The sequence below is a fragment of the Cicer arietinum genome, chromosome 2 (assembly GCF_000331145.2).
Source record: "Cicer arietinum cultivar CDC Frontier isolate Library 1 chromosome 2, Cicar.CDCFrontier_v2.0, whole genome shotgun sequence".
Classification (NCBI taxonomy): Eukaryota; Viridiplantae; Streptophyta; class Magnoliopsida; order Fabales; family Fabaceae; genus Cicer; species Cicer arietinum.
Window position 1 is genome coordinate 6,478,211 of NC_021161.2, and position 13,047 is coordinate 6,491,257.

A 13,047-nucleotide genomic window follows, 5' to 3' on the forward strand; every position below is an offset into this window, starting at 1 on the left:
CACTCTTTCTTCTACTCACTTATAGCCTCGCGATTTATCCATTTTAATCTTGATTTACTGTGTTTTCAAAATATTAATTTCGTATAACGCATATTTTACCTTTCCTTTATTTTAGGTTAGATTTCTGTTTCATAGTTAATTAGCATTTTCATTTATGCACAAATGTGGGGTTTGATCATTAATTCTACCCTTAAATTGAAAAAGAAAAAGAGGAAAATAAAAGAGGTAATGAGGTCTCAAGTAGCCAACTTTATTCAATTGATAAGCTGAGAGACTCAGAAGGAGTTGTAAATAAGAGTTTTAGGGTTTAAATCTTACTAATGTTTGTATTTCAAGAAACAAAAGAGTGCTATTGAGTATTTTATTTACTGTTTTTACGGTTCATGAGGTGTCAGTTTAGTGATAAGAGCTTGATATTGTTATGTCAAGGGATATGGTTCAATTCCGGTGTTGGACGTGTCAACTTAATGGTAAAAGCATGACATTGTAACCTCAAAGGGTAGAGTTCAATTCCTGTATGAGACAGTTGTAAAATGATCATTAGTGTATCGTTATTAATAACAATTTTTCCTTAACTTTTTTTTCTGCTTTTACAGGTAATTTGAAATGGCTGAACCTTCCAAGGTCATTCATGTTCGAAATGTTGGACATGAGATATCTGAAGTAAAATCTCTCTCTCTCTCTCTCTCTATATATATATATATTTTTTTTTTTTTTAATTTTTAATATGATTATGCAATGGATTTACCACGGGCTAAGCTGCACTTACTTTAACTCTTTTATTATGCCAGCAATGTGTTTGATGTTATAATTACTCTTGTTCGCGAAAGGAACTAGCTTTTTTAGATCCTGATTGTAATCTTGTTTTCGTCAATATTAATTGTTATAATTATGAATGGAAGCTGCAAGATCATGTCAGTAGATTATATTCTGTTGACACAATTTGAAGATTATAATTTGATTGATTTTAAGAGCCAGCTATTTATATGAATTTTATCTCGAGATTAACAACAAATGATTTTGAACCATGTGAGATATGCATGGATTGGTTCATTTATGTGTCATTGATATATGACTGTACGATTCAACAATTTTGTTAATATTTTCCTTTTCTTCCTTTCGTTTATAAACTTTTATAATGTAAATTGAAAATTTGAATAAGCATCTATTTATAGTATATAAAAGCCGAGATGCAGATTATAACGTTGATACTCCACCTCTCCAATTTTTACTACATTGACAATTTGTTCAAAGTGTCAAGTTTGGTTGAATTTGACACTTTTTATTAATACTTAAACAATGGAAGCATTATATCAATGGCTTCAAAAAGGATAGTTTTAGTTTGATGAAAATTGCTTACGATTTAGGGTAAAATCAAATACAGTTACTTAAATGCATTTATTTTATCACTCTTAGAATTTGGGTTGGGTTTAACTCAACCCCACAAAATGGCTTGTTAAGCCGAGGATTGCGTAGGCTTTATAAGCTCTATCTAGGTCTTATCTCTAGTCAATGTGAGGCCTTAACCTAGCCAACGTGGGTCTTGGATTTTCACAAGACACCCCTCACATTGATGCAATGATAGATAATAAGGTGGCCCATTAATGGATCTAGCTTAGGTTTTCAGAGTTAATTAGTGTGGACCAAGAAAAGATTCTGAACTAATTTGAAGTTCATTTCTTTCCCTTTTGTTTCATTTTCTTAAAAATAATGTTGTTAAATAAATGCCATGGTGAATTGCTAAGATGGATTTTTCGATAACTGCTATGGCAAATTTGTGAAGGATGGCAGTGCCATGGCGTTTTGCGGCGGCTTATAATGGTAGATTTTTGGCCTTCCACCACGGTCTCCAATCCACAATCGATAACACTACTGAATCCACAATCGACAACACTACTTAAAAATGAACTTTCTAAAAAATTTGAAGATAATTAATAAAATTGGTAATTTTCTATAATAAAGTGTTATTGCTTAGACTTTGGACAAAATGCCTATATAATCATCATGGGATCTGGATGTTAGTTTAAAAAATACAACTTTGGTTGGATAATAGGTAGTAAAATGGAAGAAGAATTAAAAGGAAATATGCCATAGGAATTCAATGCAGATAAAAGGTACTTGCTTTCTTGAATTATTTACATATTGTGATTTATCTGGTTGCAGAATGATTTGCTTCAGCTATTTCAGACTTTTGGAGTAATCACAAAGCTTGTAATGTTGCGTACCAAAAATCAGGTTTTCTTCATGCCTTCAACTGAATCTTTTGTTTTTTCTCAAACTCTTAGTATTCATGAGATGAACCGTTTTATCATTTTCTTTTACCGGTGCATTTTATCATTCTTGCAGGCTCTTCTCCAAATGGAAGATATTCCTTCTGCAATTAGTGCTTTACAATTTTATGCAAATGCTCAACCAAGCATAAGGTATGCATAGATTGCTCATTTCTTTTTTAAATGAAATTTAATGCCATTGCGTTAACTTGACATCGGATGGAAAATGTTGGTATTTGGATCAATGTTGTCAAATAGAGTCTATAGCGTCGTGGAATTTGAACAAATTGTTCTTGTAGTATTGTTCAGCGATATATTATTGAGTACAAAGTGTTATCTAATAGCAGCTATAGCGAGCTGCGCTATAGCAAGGTAGTGTAGCGAAATTTGAACAAACAGCTACTTTCCATGATCTGTGATTAACAACACTGATTTAGATAGCACTATTCATTCCCATTGATGTTAAGAAATTACCATTTACGTGATTATCTTTCTGATTCATTCAAGGGGGAGAAATGTTTATGTCCAGTTTTCCTCTCATAAAGAACTGACGACAATGGATCAAAGTCAAGGACGAGATGATGAGGTTGGTTTTTATGGTTTTTTAAATTGAATACTATATTCCTTTTTGGTTATGGAAAAAGAGGAGAATCTATTAGCCTTTTTCTTTTGGCATCTGTAATCTCCTTTTTTTTATGTGATCTTTACTCTATAAGTAATATTATACTTTCCATGTATTATAATGGGTTTAGTATTAAATTTTCTCTTTATCATAAACGTCTCTATTTATTCTCCTTTCTCTCTATCTCTTCTTCCTTCTCTATGCTGTCTGCTGTCGGCAACTCTTCGGATGCACAGCCAAATCGAATTCTCTTAGTTACGGTTCATCAAATGCAGTATCCTATAACAGTGGATGTGCTACAGCAAGTATTTTCTCCCCATGGATATGTGGAAAAGATTGTAACATTTCAGAAGTCAGCTGGTCAGATTCTCAGATTTCTTCCTTTCTCTCTATTTCTTTTCTTTATGAAGCGTTTTTTGTTCTTTCTGTAAATAAACAGCAAAAATGATAGAACAAGGTTGTTTAATATAAGTGAAATTATTTTTCTTGGTTTTTAATGTGTCATGGAATGGTTCACTTTTCTCAACACAATCACAATATACATTTATTTTAATCAATGAAGATTATTGTTATATTGGATTTATGCATGTTTAGTGGTTGTACTATCCATTTCATCTAGAGTTTGAAAAATTATGCAGGCTTTCAAGCTCTTATCCAGTATGAATCTCGGCAAAGTGCCGTGACGGCCAGAAGTTCACTTCAGGTAGTTTGTTTTATACTTACATGTACTTTATGCTCTACTTGGCTTGTTAATTCTGATATTGTTTTTCTCGAATATGACAATTGAACTTTTGGAATTTTCTAGGGACGTAATATTTATGATGGTTGCTGTCAGCTGGACATTCAGTTCTCAAAGTAGGTTAAAGTTATCTCTTGTTCAGACATTTTGTATCCCTCTCAAATATATTTTTGTTCGACGTTTGATTAATGTCAATTGCAGCCTTGATGAACTACAAGTGAACTACAATAATGATCGTTCAAGGTGATTCAATCAGTTCACTTTCTCTTTTTCTTTGTTTCTTAACTTAATCGATTCTTTAACACCACATTTATTGTGGCTGAGTTTATTCCTCATTTCTGTAGGGACTATACAAACCCAAATCTGCCTACAGAGCAGAAAGGACGACCTTCACACGTATGTTCTTTGTAATTATTTTTAATCTACTTATGAACCAAATTTTCTTGTTGATCTTTTTAAATTCCACTCTAATGCTATTTTCATTATTTCATGTTCTATGAAATAGTCTGGATATGGTGATACAGGAATGCATGGGGTTCAAGGTTCTGGAGCCAGGCCAGGTGCCAAATATTTTAAATTCGCTTTCTTTGGTTAATTACGCTCTGTTTGTGATGTGCTAATATTTTCGTCGTTTTCTTTTTACAGGTGGATTTTCGCAGGTGGGTACTTTTCAAGCCAAGATGAAGTTTCCCTATGCAATTATTGATGCACAGTTTTTATATATGAACAAGTTATTATCAGCTTGCATCTTATGAAAAGTAGCATTATAAATGTGGAACAGTTGATTATCGTCATTTAATTTTTTCAAGAACTTTTCAAGGAACGAAAAGAAAAATAATATTTAAAGAATGACTCGTTCATAAAAATATCATAAATATCATATTTTTAAGGACAAAAACATATTTAAGCAATTTTTTACCTCAAATTGAGTTTTACTCAAGACGGGCTAATTTATTAGGTTTTCTGCTTTTTAAAACAGCATAGGATTTTCATCCATTTTGTGATTATATGACATTACATTATAAAAATTTACTATAACTTTCTTGTTTGTAAATCAGCTGTAGATAAAGATTTTCATCCATTTTGTGATAAATGACATAATATTGTGAACCCATTACTATGATTTTCTTCTCTCGTTTGTAAATTAACTGTTTACATACATTTAAATGAACTTTCTTATTTATGTTTAGTGCGTGTTGTGTTTAGTTTAATTTTAAGGTATTCCTCCCCCGAAAGTTAATCCCCTCCTCATACTTATCAATGTGTTGAGTTATAGATGACCAATGCTGCAGCAATCGAAGCTGCTTTCGGGGGAGATTTGCCTCCTGGAATAACCGGAACAAATGACAGGTGTACAGTTCTTGTTGCAAATCTCAATCCTGATGTAAGTACATTCGCTTGGAAATTTTGCCTTCTAGGAATTATCTCCTCTTTATTTAAATTTTTGCGTGAATTTTGGTTATTTTTCAGAGAATCGATGAGGATAAACTGTTCAACTTGTTCTCTATTTATGGTAACATTGTCAGAATCAAACTTCTCCGAAATAAACCAGATCATGCACTTGTCCAGATGGGGGATGGTTTCCAAGCTGAATTGGCAGTATATTTTCTGAAGGTTTGTTTCATGCATACCTTGGTGATTATATATCTTTATACTAGACCTTGTGATATCTTCACTAATATGAAGGTGTTAGGTTCCTAACAATTGACGATCTTCAAAGGTTAGGGGAACATGATTATTCCCCCATGAGTTTATTTATAGATAGAGAATAGGTACACAGAGGATGCTAGTCCCCTCACACTAGAGCACTATCTAGCTTACAAGTTTTAACAAAATTAAATCCTCATCCTAACTAGAAGGTTAGTCCTGTTTATAGATAATAGTACTAACTGTAACACCAAGTAATGATAACAGAAAAACTACCCGTAAGATACTCTAACTACTAACTTAACTAACTATAGAATTACATTATTTCCCCTTTTTCGATAGTAAACTAACAGATTTCTCTTGGAACCTAATATTGCTGTCCGCTGAAGTTAGGGAATTGATCCTTGATAGTAGCTTTGTGCTCCCAAGTAGCTTTATCTTTGGATTTTCCTCGCCATTGTTCTAAAATTTTTTTTGGTTGGAGCTTCCTGTTGCATAATCTGTCTAGTATCCAGAATCCTGACAGGTTGGTAGATCATGCCTTGACTAGATAGGTCTGTAGGCAGATCTGATGCCACAGGGTGATGTCCCACTGCTTTCTTCAATTCAGATTGTTGAATGAGAGAAAATGAGAGAGACAAAATGTGAAACTATGTGGTTGAATTTCACAGCGGAGTCGATTTTATATAGGCTCAAAGCTTTAAATACAAAAATAAATATAGAAGATACTATTTCCTATTTATATGATATGATATGTCTATATAATAAATATAAAGATCATAAAATATTTTCAACACTCCCCCCCAAGCTTTCCCATACAAATCATATACACCAAGCTTGTTACATTTATAATTGATTTGAGGATCTCTCAAAGATTTAGTAAAGAGATCTGCCAATTGATCATTGGAATTGACAAAGCTAGTGGTGATATCGGATGATTTGATCTTCTCCCTGAAAAAGTGGCAGTCTATCTAGATATGCTTGGTTCTCTTATGAAAAAGTGGCACTCAATTTCTAAAGTTGCTAAAGTATGCTTTACAAGGGAATAGAAGTCTATATTTATAGACTTCCTATACACAAGGATAGGGAAAATGATTAATAGCAACTACCGTAAATAAGAAACAACAACTAACAAACAGAAAATCAGTAACCTAACTAACTAATCCAACAACTGTTAACTACTTCAATGACTCTAATTTCCTTTTATTCTATATCTTAACAAAAACAAACCACATTTTGGTTTCATAGTTTTGTTTGAGTAGTGAGTTTTAATTTCAATTTTTGGACTTTTGGGTTTCTCCTGAAGAAATTTCATAATATCGATTCTTCTATTGATGATAATATTAGTACGTGTTAGTGGGTATATTTTCTCTGACACCTCTGTATGTTGCATGCAACACGATTGAAACTGAGAATTCATTTCGTGAATGTTTGTTCCAAAGACATTTTACTGTTAAAAAGATTGTATGCTCATTTATTTATTCACCAGAAAATTTAATGGTGTTCGTTATTCATTGTTTTGTTATGAATTTCACTGGTGTTGTCTGGTATGCAATGTGGATTCTTTCAAATATTGATTTTGATCTGTATTTTCTAGATGGTAGCATCAAAGACGTGGTCGTTTAGCATTATGTTGTGATATTCTTTCATATTAATTGAATTTTCAAAACTTATTAATTTTGCCTCTATTCTCTTTGTGGCATGCAGATTAATCTGTATATTTTCTGCTTAATTGTTAAAGTTGTAACTAAAACCTTTTCAAATTCAATATTTTATAGGGTGCCATGTTGTTTGGAAAGAGATTGGAGGTGAATTTCTCAAAGCATCCAAACATAATCCAAGGTGCTGATACGCACGAATACATGAACTCAAATCTGAATCGGTTCAATCGAAATGCTGCTAAAAACTATCGGTACTGCTGCTCGCCGACAAAGATAATTCACTTGTCAACCCTCCCACAAGACATTATTGAAGAGGAGATTGCAAGTCTTCTAGAGGAGCATGGACTCGTTGTCAACTGCAAGGTCTTTGAGATGAATGGGAAAAAGCAGGCTCTTGTTCAGTTCGAGACTGAGGAGGAAGCAACCGAAGCCCTTGTTTGCAAGCATGCAAGTCCACTTTCTGGCTCTATAGTCCGCATCTCGTTTTCGCAGTTGCAGAATATATGAAGAGACGCACTTTGGAAAGGATAATTTTTATGCAGACAATCCCATCTTCATTGTCTTTGTAATGGTCTCATTGATTTGCTAATTAACTAATAAAACATGTTCTTGACTTTTTCTCTATCAATCATTTCTCTTCTCAGAATTGAGGAATTGCCTTTTGGTTTTTATAATGATTGTTTAAGTGTATGTTTGTAATTCAGGCTTAGTTGGCCTTTCTGTTGTATTCTAAATCAATTTCTTTTTTGTTCAACTATACAAGAACAAGAAGCTACATTATTTATTTGTTTTTGTTGTATTTAGTCAGCTCTGAATTCTCTCCCTATCTTAATGATATGCCTAAGTTCGAAGGTTTCAATTGTGCATGTGATACTCATAGTGTGTTTGGATTAGTTTTTTATTTATTTTTATATATATTTGACACAATAGACCCGATATTGTATAAAGTATACTGAATCGGTGTCGGAATTTGAATAAGGTGTTCGATTTTTAATGTTTAAATGTTTTTTTTTTTTTTTTTTTTTTAAGTTTTCTTGAATATTTTGAAGAAATTAGTTTTTGTAATTAAATTTAATAAAATAGGCCATTATTTTATATTAGTCAATTTCTTTCTCAATTAAACAGTGTTGTTATTTTTTTTTTTATAAATAATTTTCAGCCATCAAATTCGGTTGAGTCATAGATTAAATTACTCTCTTTAGTATTGTTTAAAATTGTATAAGGCAAATAATTAACATCGATGTCTCAAGAATAAAATAATCTAGATACATTGCATTGATTTTTTTATTGTCTCGTAGAAAACTGTTCTATAATTACATTTTTAAAATATTACGGTTACGACCATTTAAAAATATTCATTCTAGAATTATATGGTACAACGACCACTCAAAAGTCTGAAAGGAAAGAAAGAAAAAATACGAGATGAAATAAAAAAAGGAAGAAGAGAGAAAACTTAGAAAAATTCAGAGTTGTGTGATTTGTAAATTGAATGGAGTCCTCTATTTATAAAGAAACTCTGTAATCGCAATCAGTTTAAGCAAAATCTGCGCGAACGATTTTTGACTAGTTCATTGAACAAATCAGTTTACAGAAAGCGAACCTCCTAAATTAGAGGGAGGTGGAGAGAGAATCGCAGAACCAGTTGGATGATTCTGTGAACAAAAAAAAAGTGTTAGCTGATATAGGAAAACATACATTAAAACATAAAAATTAACATTTTGTTTTTCTTTTTTCTGGTACTAAACAAATAATACACCACACAATCCAATTCCAAGCCGAATAGTGGCACACATGTGTGGTGGTTGACTTGTATACGTCCCCTTATGCCTTTCACAAAATGGAGTACCCTTAAAACACACCATAAATATCATATCTCCACCTTATAAACATTAAATACTACTACTGTGTCACATCCTTCTTATATAAAACTTCTTTCATCTTTTCATTTAACTACACGCTACAAAAGGATAGCTAGTAGTTACAGTTGGAAGAGACAAATATTACTACCTCCATTTTTTATAAGCTATCCTTGTTTGTTAAAGGAAAACTTACATTTACCTCCTTAAGTTCTTCTTAAAAAATACAAATATCTCTTCTAATTTTTAAGTAAAGACTAATCTCCCTAATTTTCCCATCAAATGACAAACACGTCCCTCCTAACTTAACATCGTTTATTTTTTTATTTTGCTACTTTCACTTTACATTTTTGAGCTTTTTCTTTTAGTATTGTGGCTTTTGTTCATTGAAAGTTTCACAGACAGAGAATTTAAATTTTAAATTTGTTTGAGATTTTGGATTTTGAACTTTGATTAGATTTGGAGTTTGAAACTGGATTTTAAATTTTTTATTTTCTTTTCAAAAGATAAATAATTATATTCAAGGGAAATTTATCAAAACATATGGCATTAAAAGTCAAGAAAAAGTAGAAACACCAAATAACTGAAACATTGGCCGCATGAAAAGCTAGGAAATTGAACTTTTGTCGGAAGAAATAACATTGCCTTTTATTTGATGACAGAAGATTAATTGTCTATTATTTGATCAAAGAGGAGGAAGAGTTGGACACTCTATTTCTTGTTTAATGGAATTTTAACACTATCAAATTGAGGGGGAGATGAGTGTCTAAGAAAAAAAAAATAGAGAGGGTCTTTGTGCACTTTAAGAAAACCTTATAGGAGGTAAGTGTAATTTATCCATGTGTTAATGTTCCCAAAATATGATTTTTGTATTTAAGGTTTTAAGCTTGAGTTTGTATAGGAAAAATGTGGTTGGGAGGGGAGATCATACTAAAGATAGTGAACTAGATTCCTACATGGAGATTAGTGATCAGTAAAACCGGTAAAAACTCTCCAATAGTCTGGTCTTTTTTGCTCTAGGGCTAAGAAATCCGCTTCCTTCTTATTCTAAAGATTTATTGTGAAGAATTTCTCAAGAAAACTAACAAAATACATGTGAATTTGTATTGATCGCGCATTGTTCATTACCATAATTAAGTAGACTCTATAATATTAAAATTGAGACTCAAATTAGTCGCGACATTTTGGGTGTTAGTCATTTTAGTCTCTAAGAAAAAATAATACCAAAATTAATCTATGACAGTTGCATAAAGGGGACATATTAGTCCATCTGATAAGTTTAATTCAGATTTGACTATTTTTTGTTGAAATGTTAGATAACGATGATGACATGTTAGTTATCTATGTCATAATGTTAAAAATGATTGACGTGTATTTTTTGGGGTCAAATTAGTTCCTCTCAATATTGTTTTTTAATTTTGAAACTAAATCTTACATGTATTGCAAAGACTAAATATTTATAGGTCAACAAATTTTAACATTGTGGCATAGATAAGAGGTATCTCATCACTGTTATTTAACACTTTAGCAATAAAAAATCAATCAAATTTGGATCAAATGTAACAAATGGATTAATATGTTCTAAAGGACAACGTGTGTATATAAAATAACCAATAATTCAGTTCATCTTAATTGATTTATTCATAAGCATTATTTTAGTTTATTTACTTTCTTTTACAAAGACCATATTGTCCCTTATTAATTATTGTCAATGATATAATTGTCCCTTTTTAATGATGATTTAATTAAAGACTAAATTATCTCGGTTTATTTTATTTTTCTTAGAGACTAAGTAAGAACTAAAGGTATGTGTGTTATAGATTCTAAAAAAAGTAATTTTTGTATTCCATAAACTAGAGATTTTTTTAGAAAATAAGAAATTATTGTGTTTTGGCAAGCTTGAATCCACTTTCAATTTTAAGAATATGCTTCAAATTCAAAGTATCCGACCTTAATTCATTATTAGGAACTGCTATTCATAATGACATGCCATATTTTTAGTGACATAGCACTTCGGAAATTTTTTTTTGTAACCATGCTCACAATCTGTCGACATTCACCATAATTTTTTTGTCATTTACAACTTTACACTGTTGTATAGTTTTGTTGAGTATTGTACTCAACATCCAATCATTTAATATCATATTATTCTTTTTTATATTTAATTATTTGAATTTAAAATTAATTTTACCTTGGAGACAGAGTACCAACAAAATTCCAAAGTACTACATTGTTTTTGGTAATTCGTATGAAATGACGAAATAAAGCAAGATAGAGATAATATCAAATTGATGATGATGCATGCCATTTTTACTTTTGTTTAGTTAGGAAAACAATTTTTTATATGACCATTGAACCTGAACTCAATCTTTCGATTTTCATAGTCACCAAAGAAACAAATTCACGATCTCGTTCACACGTATTTTCGGATTTTGTGCTTTTCCACGTCATCTATTTTTTTTTTATCCCTTTCTTTTGTGTGATCTTTTTCTTTTTCTCTTCTCATATCTTGATTAATAAAACGTGATGAATTTTTTTAATTATATTTTACTAGATTTAAAAAGTAAAAGGTTTGAGTTATCCGTAATGCAAAGTTATAGAATGATGCAATACTTGAAATGCAAGATATAGAGGATATATTTTAACAGGTATACTTTTTGGAAATAATTTGGATCTTAATAAATATCTTAGAGAAGAATTTTGTCGTCGGCAGATCTAAGTTCCAAGCTCAACATGTCCAAATTATTTTATTATCATTAAATTACTATTTTCATAGTTTATCTGTTTAATAATTTTTGTAGATCTTGAATTTAACAACATTCACCACAATAGAGTATCCTCAAATGAGTATTTAGAGCGCACCCCAAATATGTTTTAATCTTAAAAATTGAATCATAATAAAAAAATTGCAATTTTAATAATTAAAAAAATAGATAAAATAAATTTTAGTGTTTATACATGTATCTATCTATATAATATATGGATGAACTACTCATACAACATAACACAACAATCACAATTCGACCTATAAAAACAGTTGTACTCATAAAATAAAATATCTTTATTATAGAATCCAAAATTACAATGCACCACAATATTTATCTTAATTAACATATTTATTAACATTAATATCAAATCTAGTCAGAATTCATCACATATATATCAAACCACACACACCACAATTATTCTATATAATTTTGTTTTCATTGTCATAATTAATAATTATTTCTTTTTTAATATATATTTTTCTCATAAAATTTAACTACTTCCACACATTCAATCATATTCAAATGTAAAAGTTTCTCCAAAATGATATCTTAATTTTACTTTTGAAATAACCATTCTATACTCATCCACACAAATATTTGTTTTGAGTATCTGTAAGACCCATAATTTTAAAGTACCATTTATGTATTTTTGGTGTATTTTGGATTTTGGCTCGGAGGCTTTTAAGCCAAAGTTAATAATATTTTGGAGTTTTATAATCAAAAAGATATTTTGATGCCAATTAAAATTTCTCGTCGATAAATAAATTGAATTTAACTGCGATGAATCCTTTACGGAGAATTTAATGCGTTTCGGGTGAAACGGTAATTTAACAAATATCTAGATATTTTGAGATATTTGTTAAGTTATATTTATTACCTATATATGTTTGTTTGGAGGGAAAAAGAAAGGAAAAACTAGAAGGAAGGAAAAGGAAAAGAAAATAGTATAAAAGGAAGGAAGGAAAAAGGAAGAAAGGAAAAACAAAGGAAAGAAAAAGAAAGGAAAGAAAATCGCCATTTTTCCATCGTCTTCTTCCTCTGACCGCGGCCAAATTCCCTCCTTTCTCCCGTTTTCATTTTCGTCGCTTTCTTTTCTTCAAAACTAGTAACCCAAGATTGGGTGAGAGTTAGAACAAGGATTTCGCAACTCCACTCTTCCTCTTTGATTCGAAAACGAAGAAAAACGGTATTTGAGATCCAAACACAAACCCCTCCGTTTCTTCTAGATCCAAGCTTCATTTCGCGAAGAGTTAGAAGGGAAAGTTGCTCACTACCACGCTACGGTGCTAGGGGACCAACTTGGAGGCGACGTTGCGAGCGAGGATTTTTAACGGTTATACTCGCGGTACCGGAAAACCACGTTAAAGCTAACGCTAAGGTAAGGGCTCCTTCCAAACTTCTAGTTGCATTAGGGACTTATCTGTGGTGGTGTGAGAAGGAATTTGTTAGGGTTTAATGTATCGATTTGGGGAAAAACAAAACTA

At 31.2% G+C, this 13,047-nt stretch overlaps 1 protein-coding gene across 4 annotated transcripts in view; it reads left to right on the plus strand.

Moving 5' to 3' along the window:
* The window catches only part of LOC101490865 (polypyrimidine tract-binding protein homolog 3-like), an 8,379-nt gene extending 581 nt beyond the window's left edge, over window positions 1-7,798 (plus strand). Inside the window, exons 2-16 of one of the 4 annotated variants that reach the window (XM_012712722.3) lie at window positions 430-499; window positions 597-663; window positions 2,164-2,235; window positions 2,347-2,423; window positions 2,778-2,856; window positions 3,129-3,252; window positions 3,531-3,595; window positions 3,698-3,747; window positions 3,833-3,874; window positions 3,976-4,027; window positions 4,137-4,191; window positions 4,277-4,290; window positions 4,908-5,015; window positions 5,102-5,245; window positions 7,057-7,798. In XM_012712722.3, coding sequence (XP_012568176.1) covers window positions 607-663; window positions 2,164-2,235; window positions 2,347-2,423; window positions 2,778-2,856; window positions 3,129-3,252; window positions 3,531-3,595; window positions 3,698-3,747; window positions 3,833-3,874; window positions 3,976-4,027; window positions 4,137-4,191; window positions 4,277-4,290; window positions 4,908-5,015; window positions 5,102-5,245; window positions 7,057-7,446 — 1,329 coding nt within the window. In that variant the 5' untranslated portion in view covers window positions 430-499; window positions 597-606 and the 3' untranslated portion in view covers window positions 7,447-7,798. Of the gene's footprint in view, window positions 1-429; window positions 500-596; window positions 664-2,163; window positions 2,236-2,346; window positions 2,424-2,777; window positions 2,857-3,128; window positions 3,253-3,530; window positions 3,596-3,697; window positions 3,748-3,832; window positions 3,875-3,975; window positions 4,028-4,136; window positions 4,192-4,276; window positions 4,291-4,907; window positions 5,016-5,101; window positions 5,246-7,056 lie in introns of those variants that run through there. The other 3 variants (NM_001279154.1, XM_012712721.3, XM_012712723.3) reach the window with 3 other exon arrangements.
* The last annotated feature ends 5,249 nt before the right edge of the window (window positions 7,799-13,047 follow it).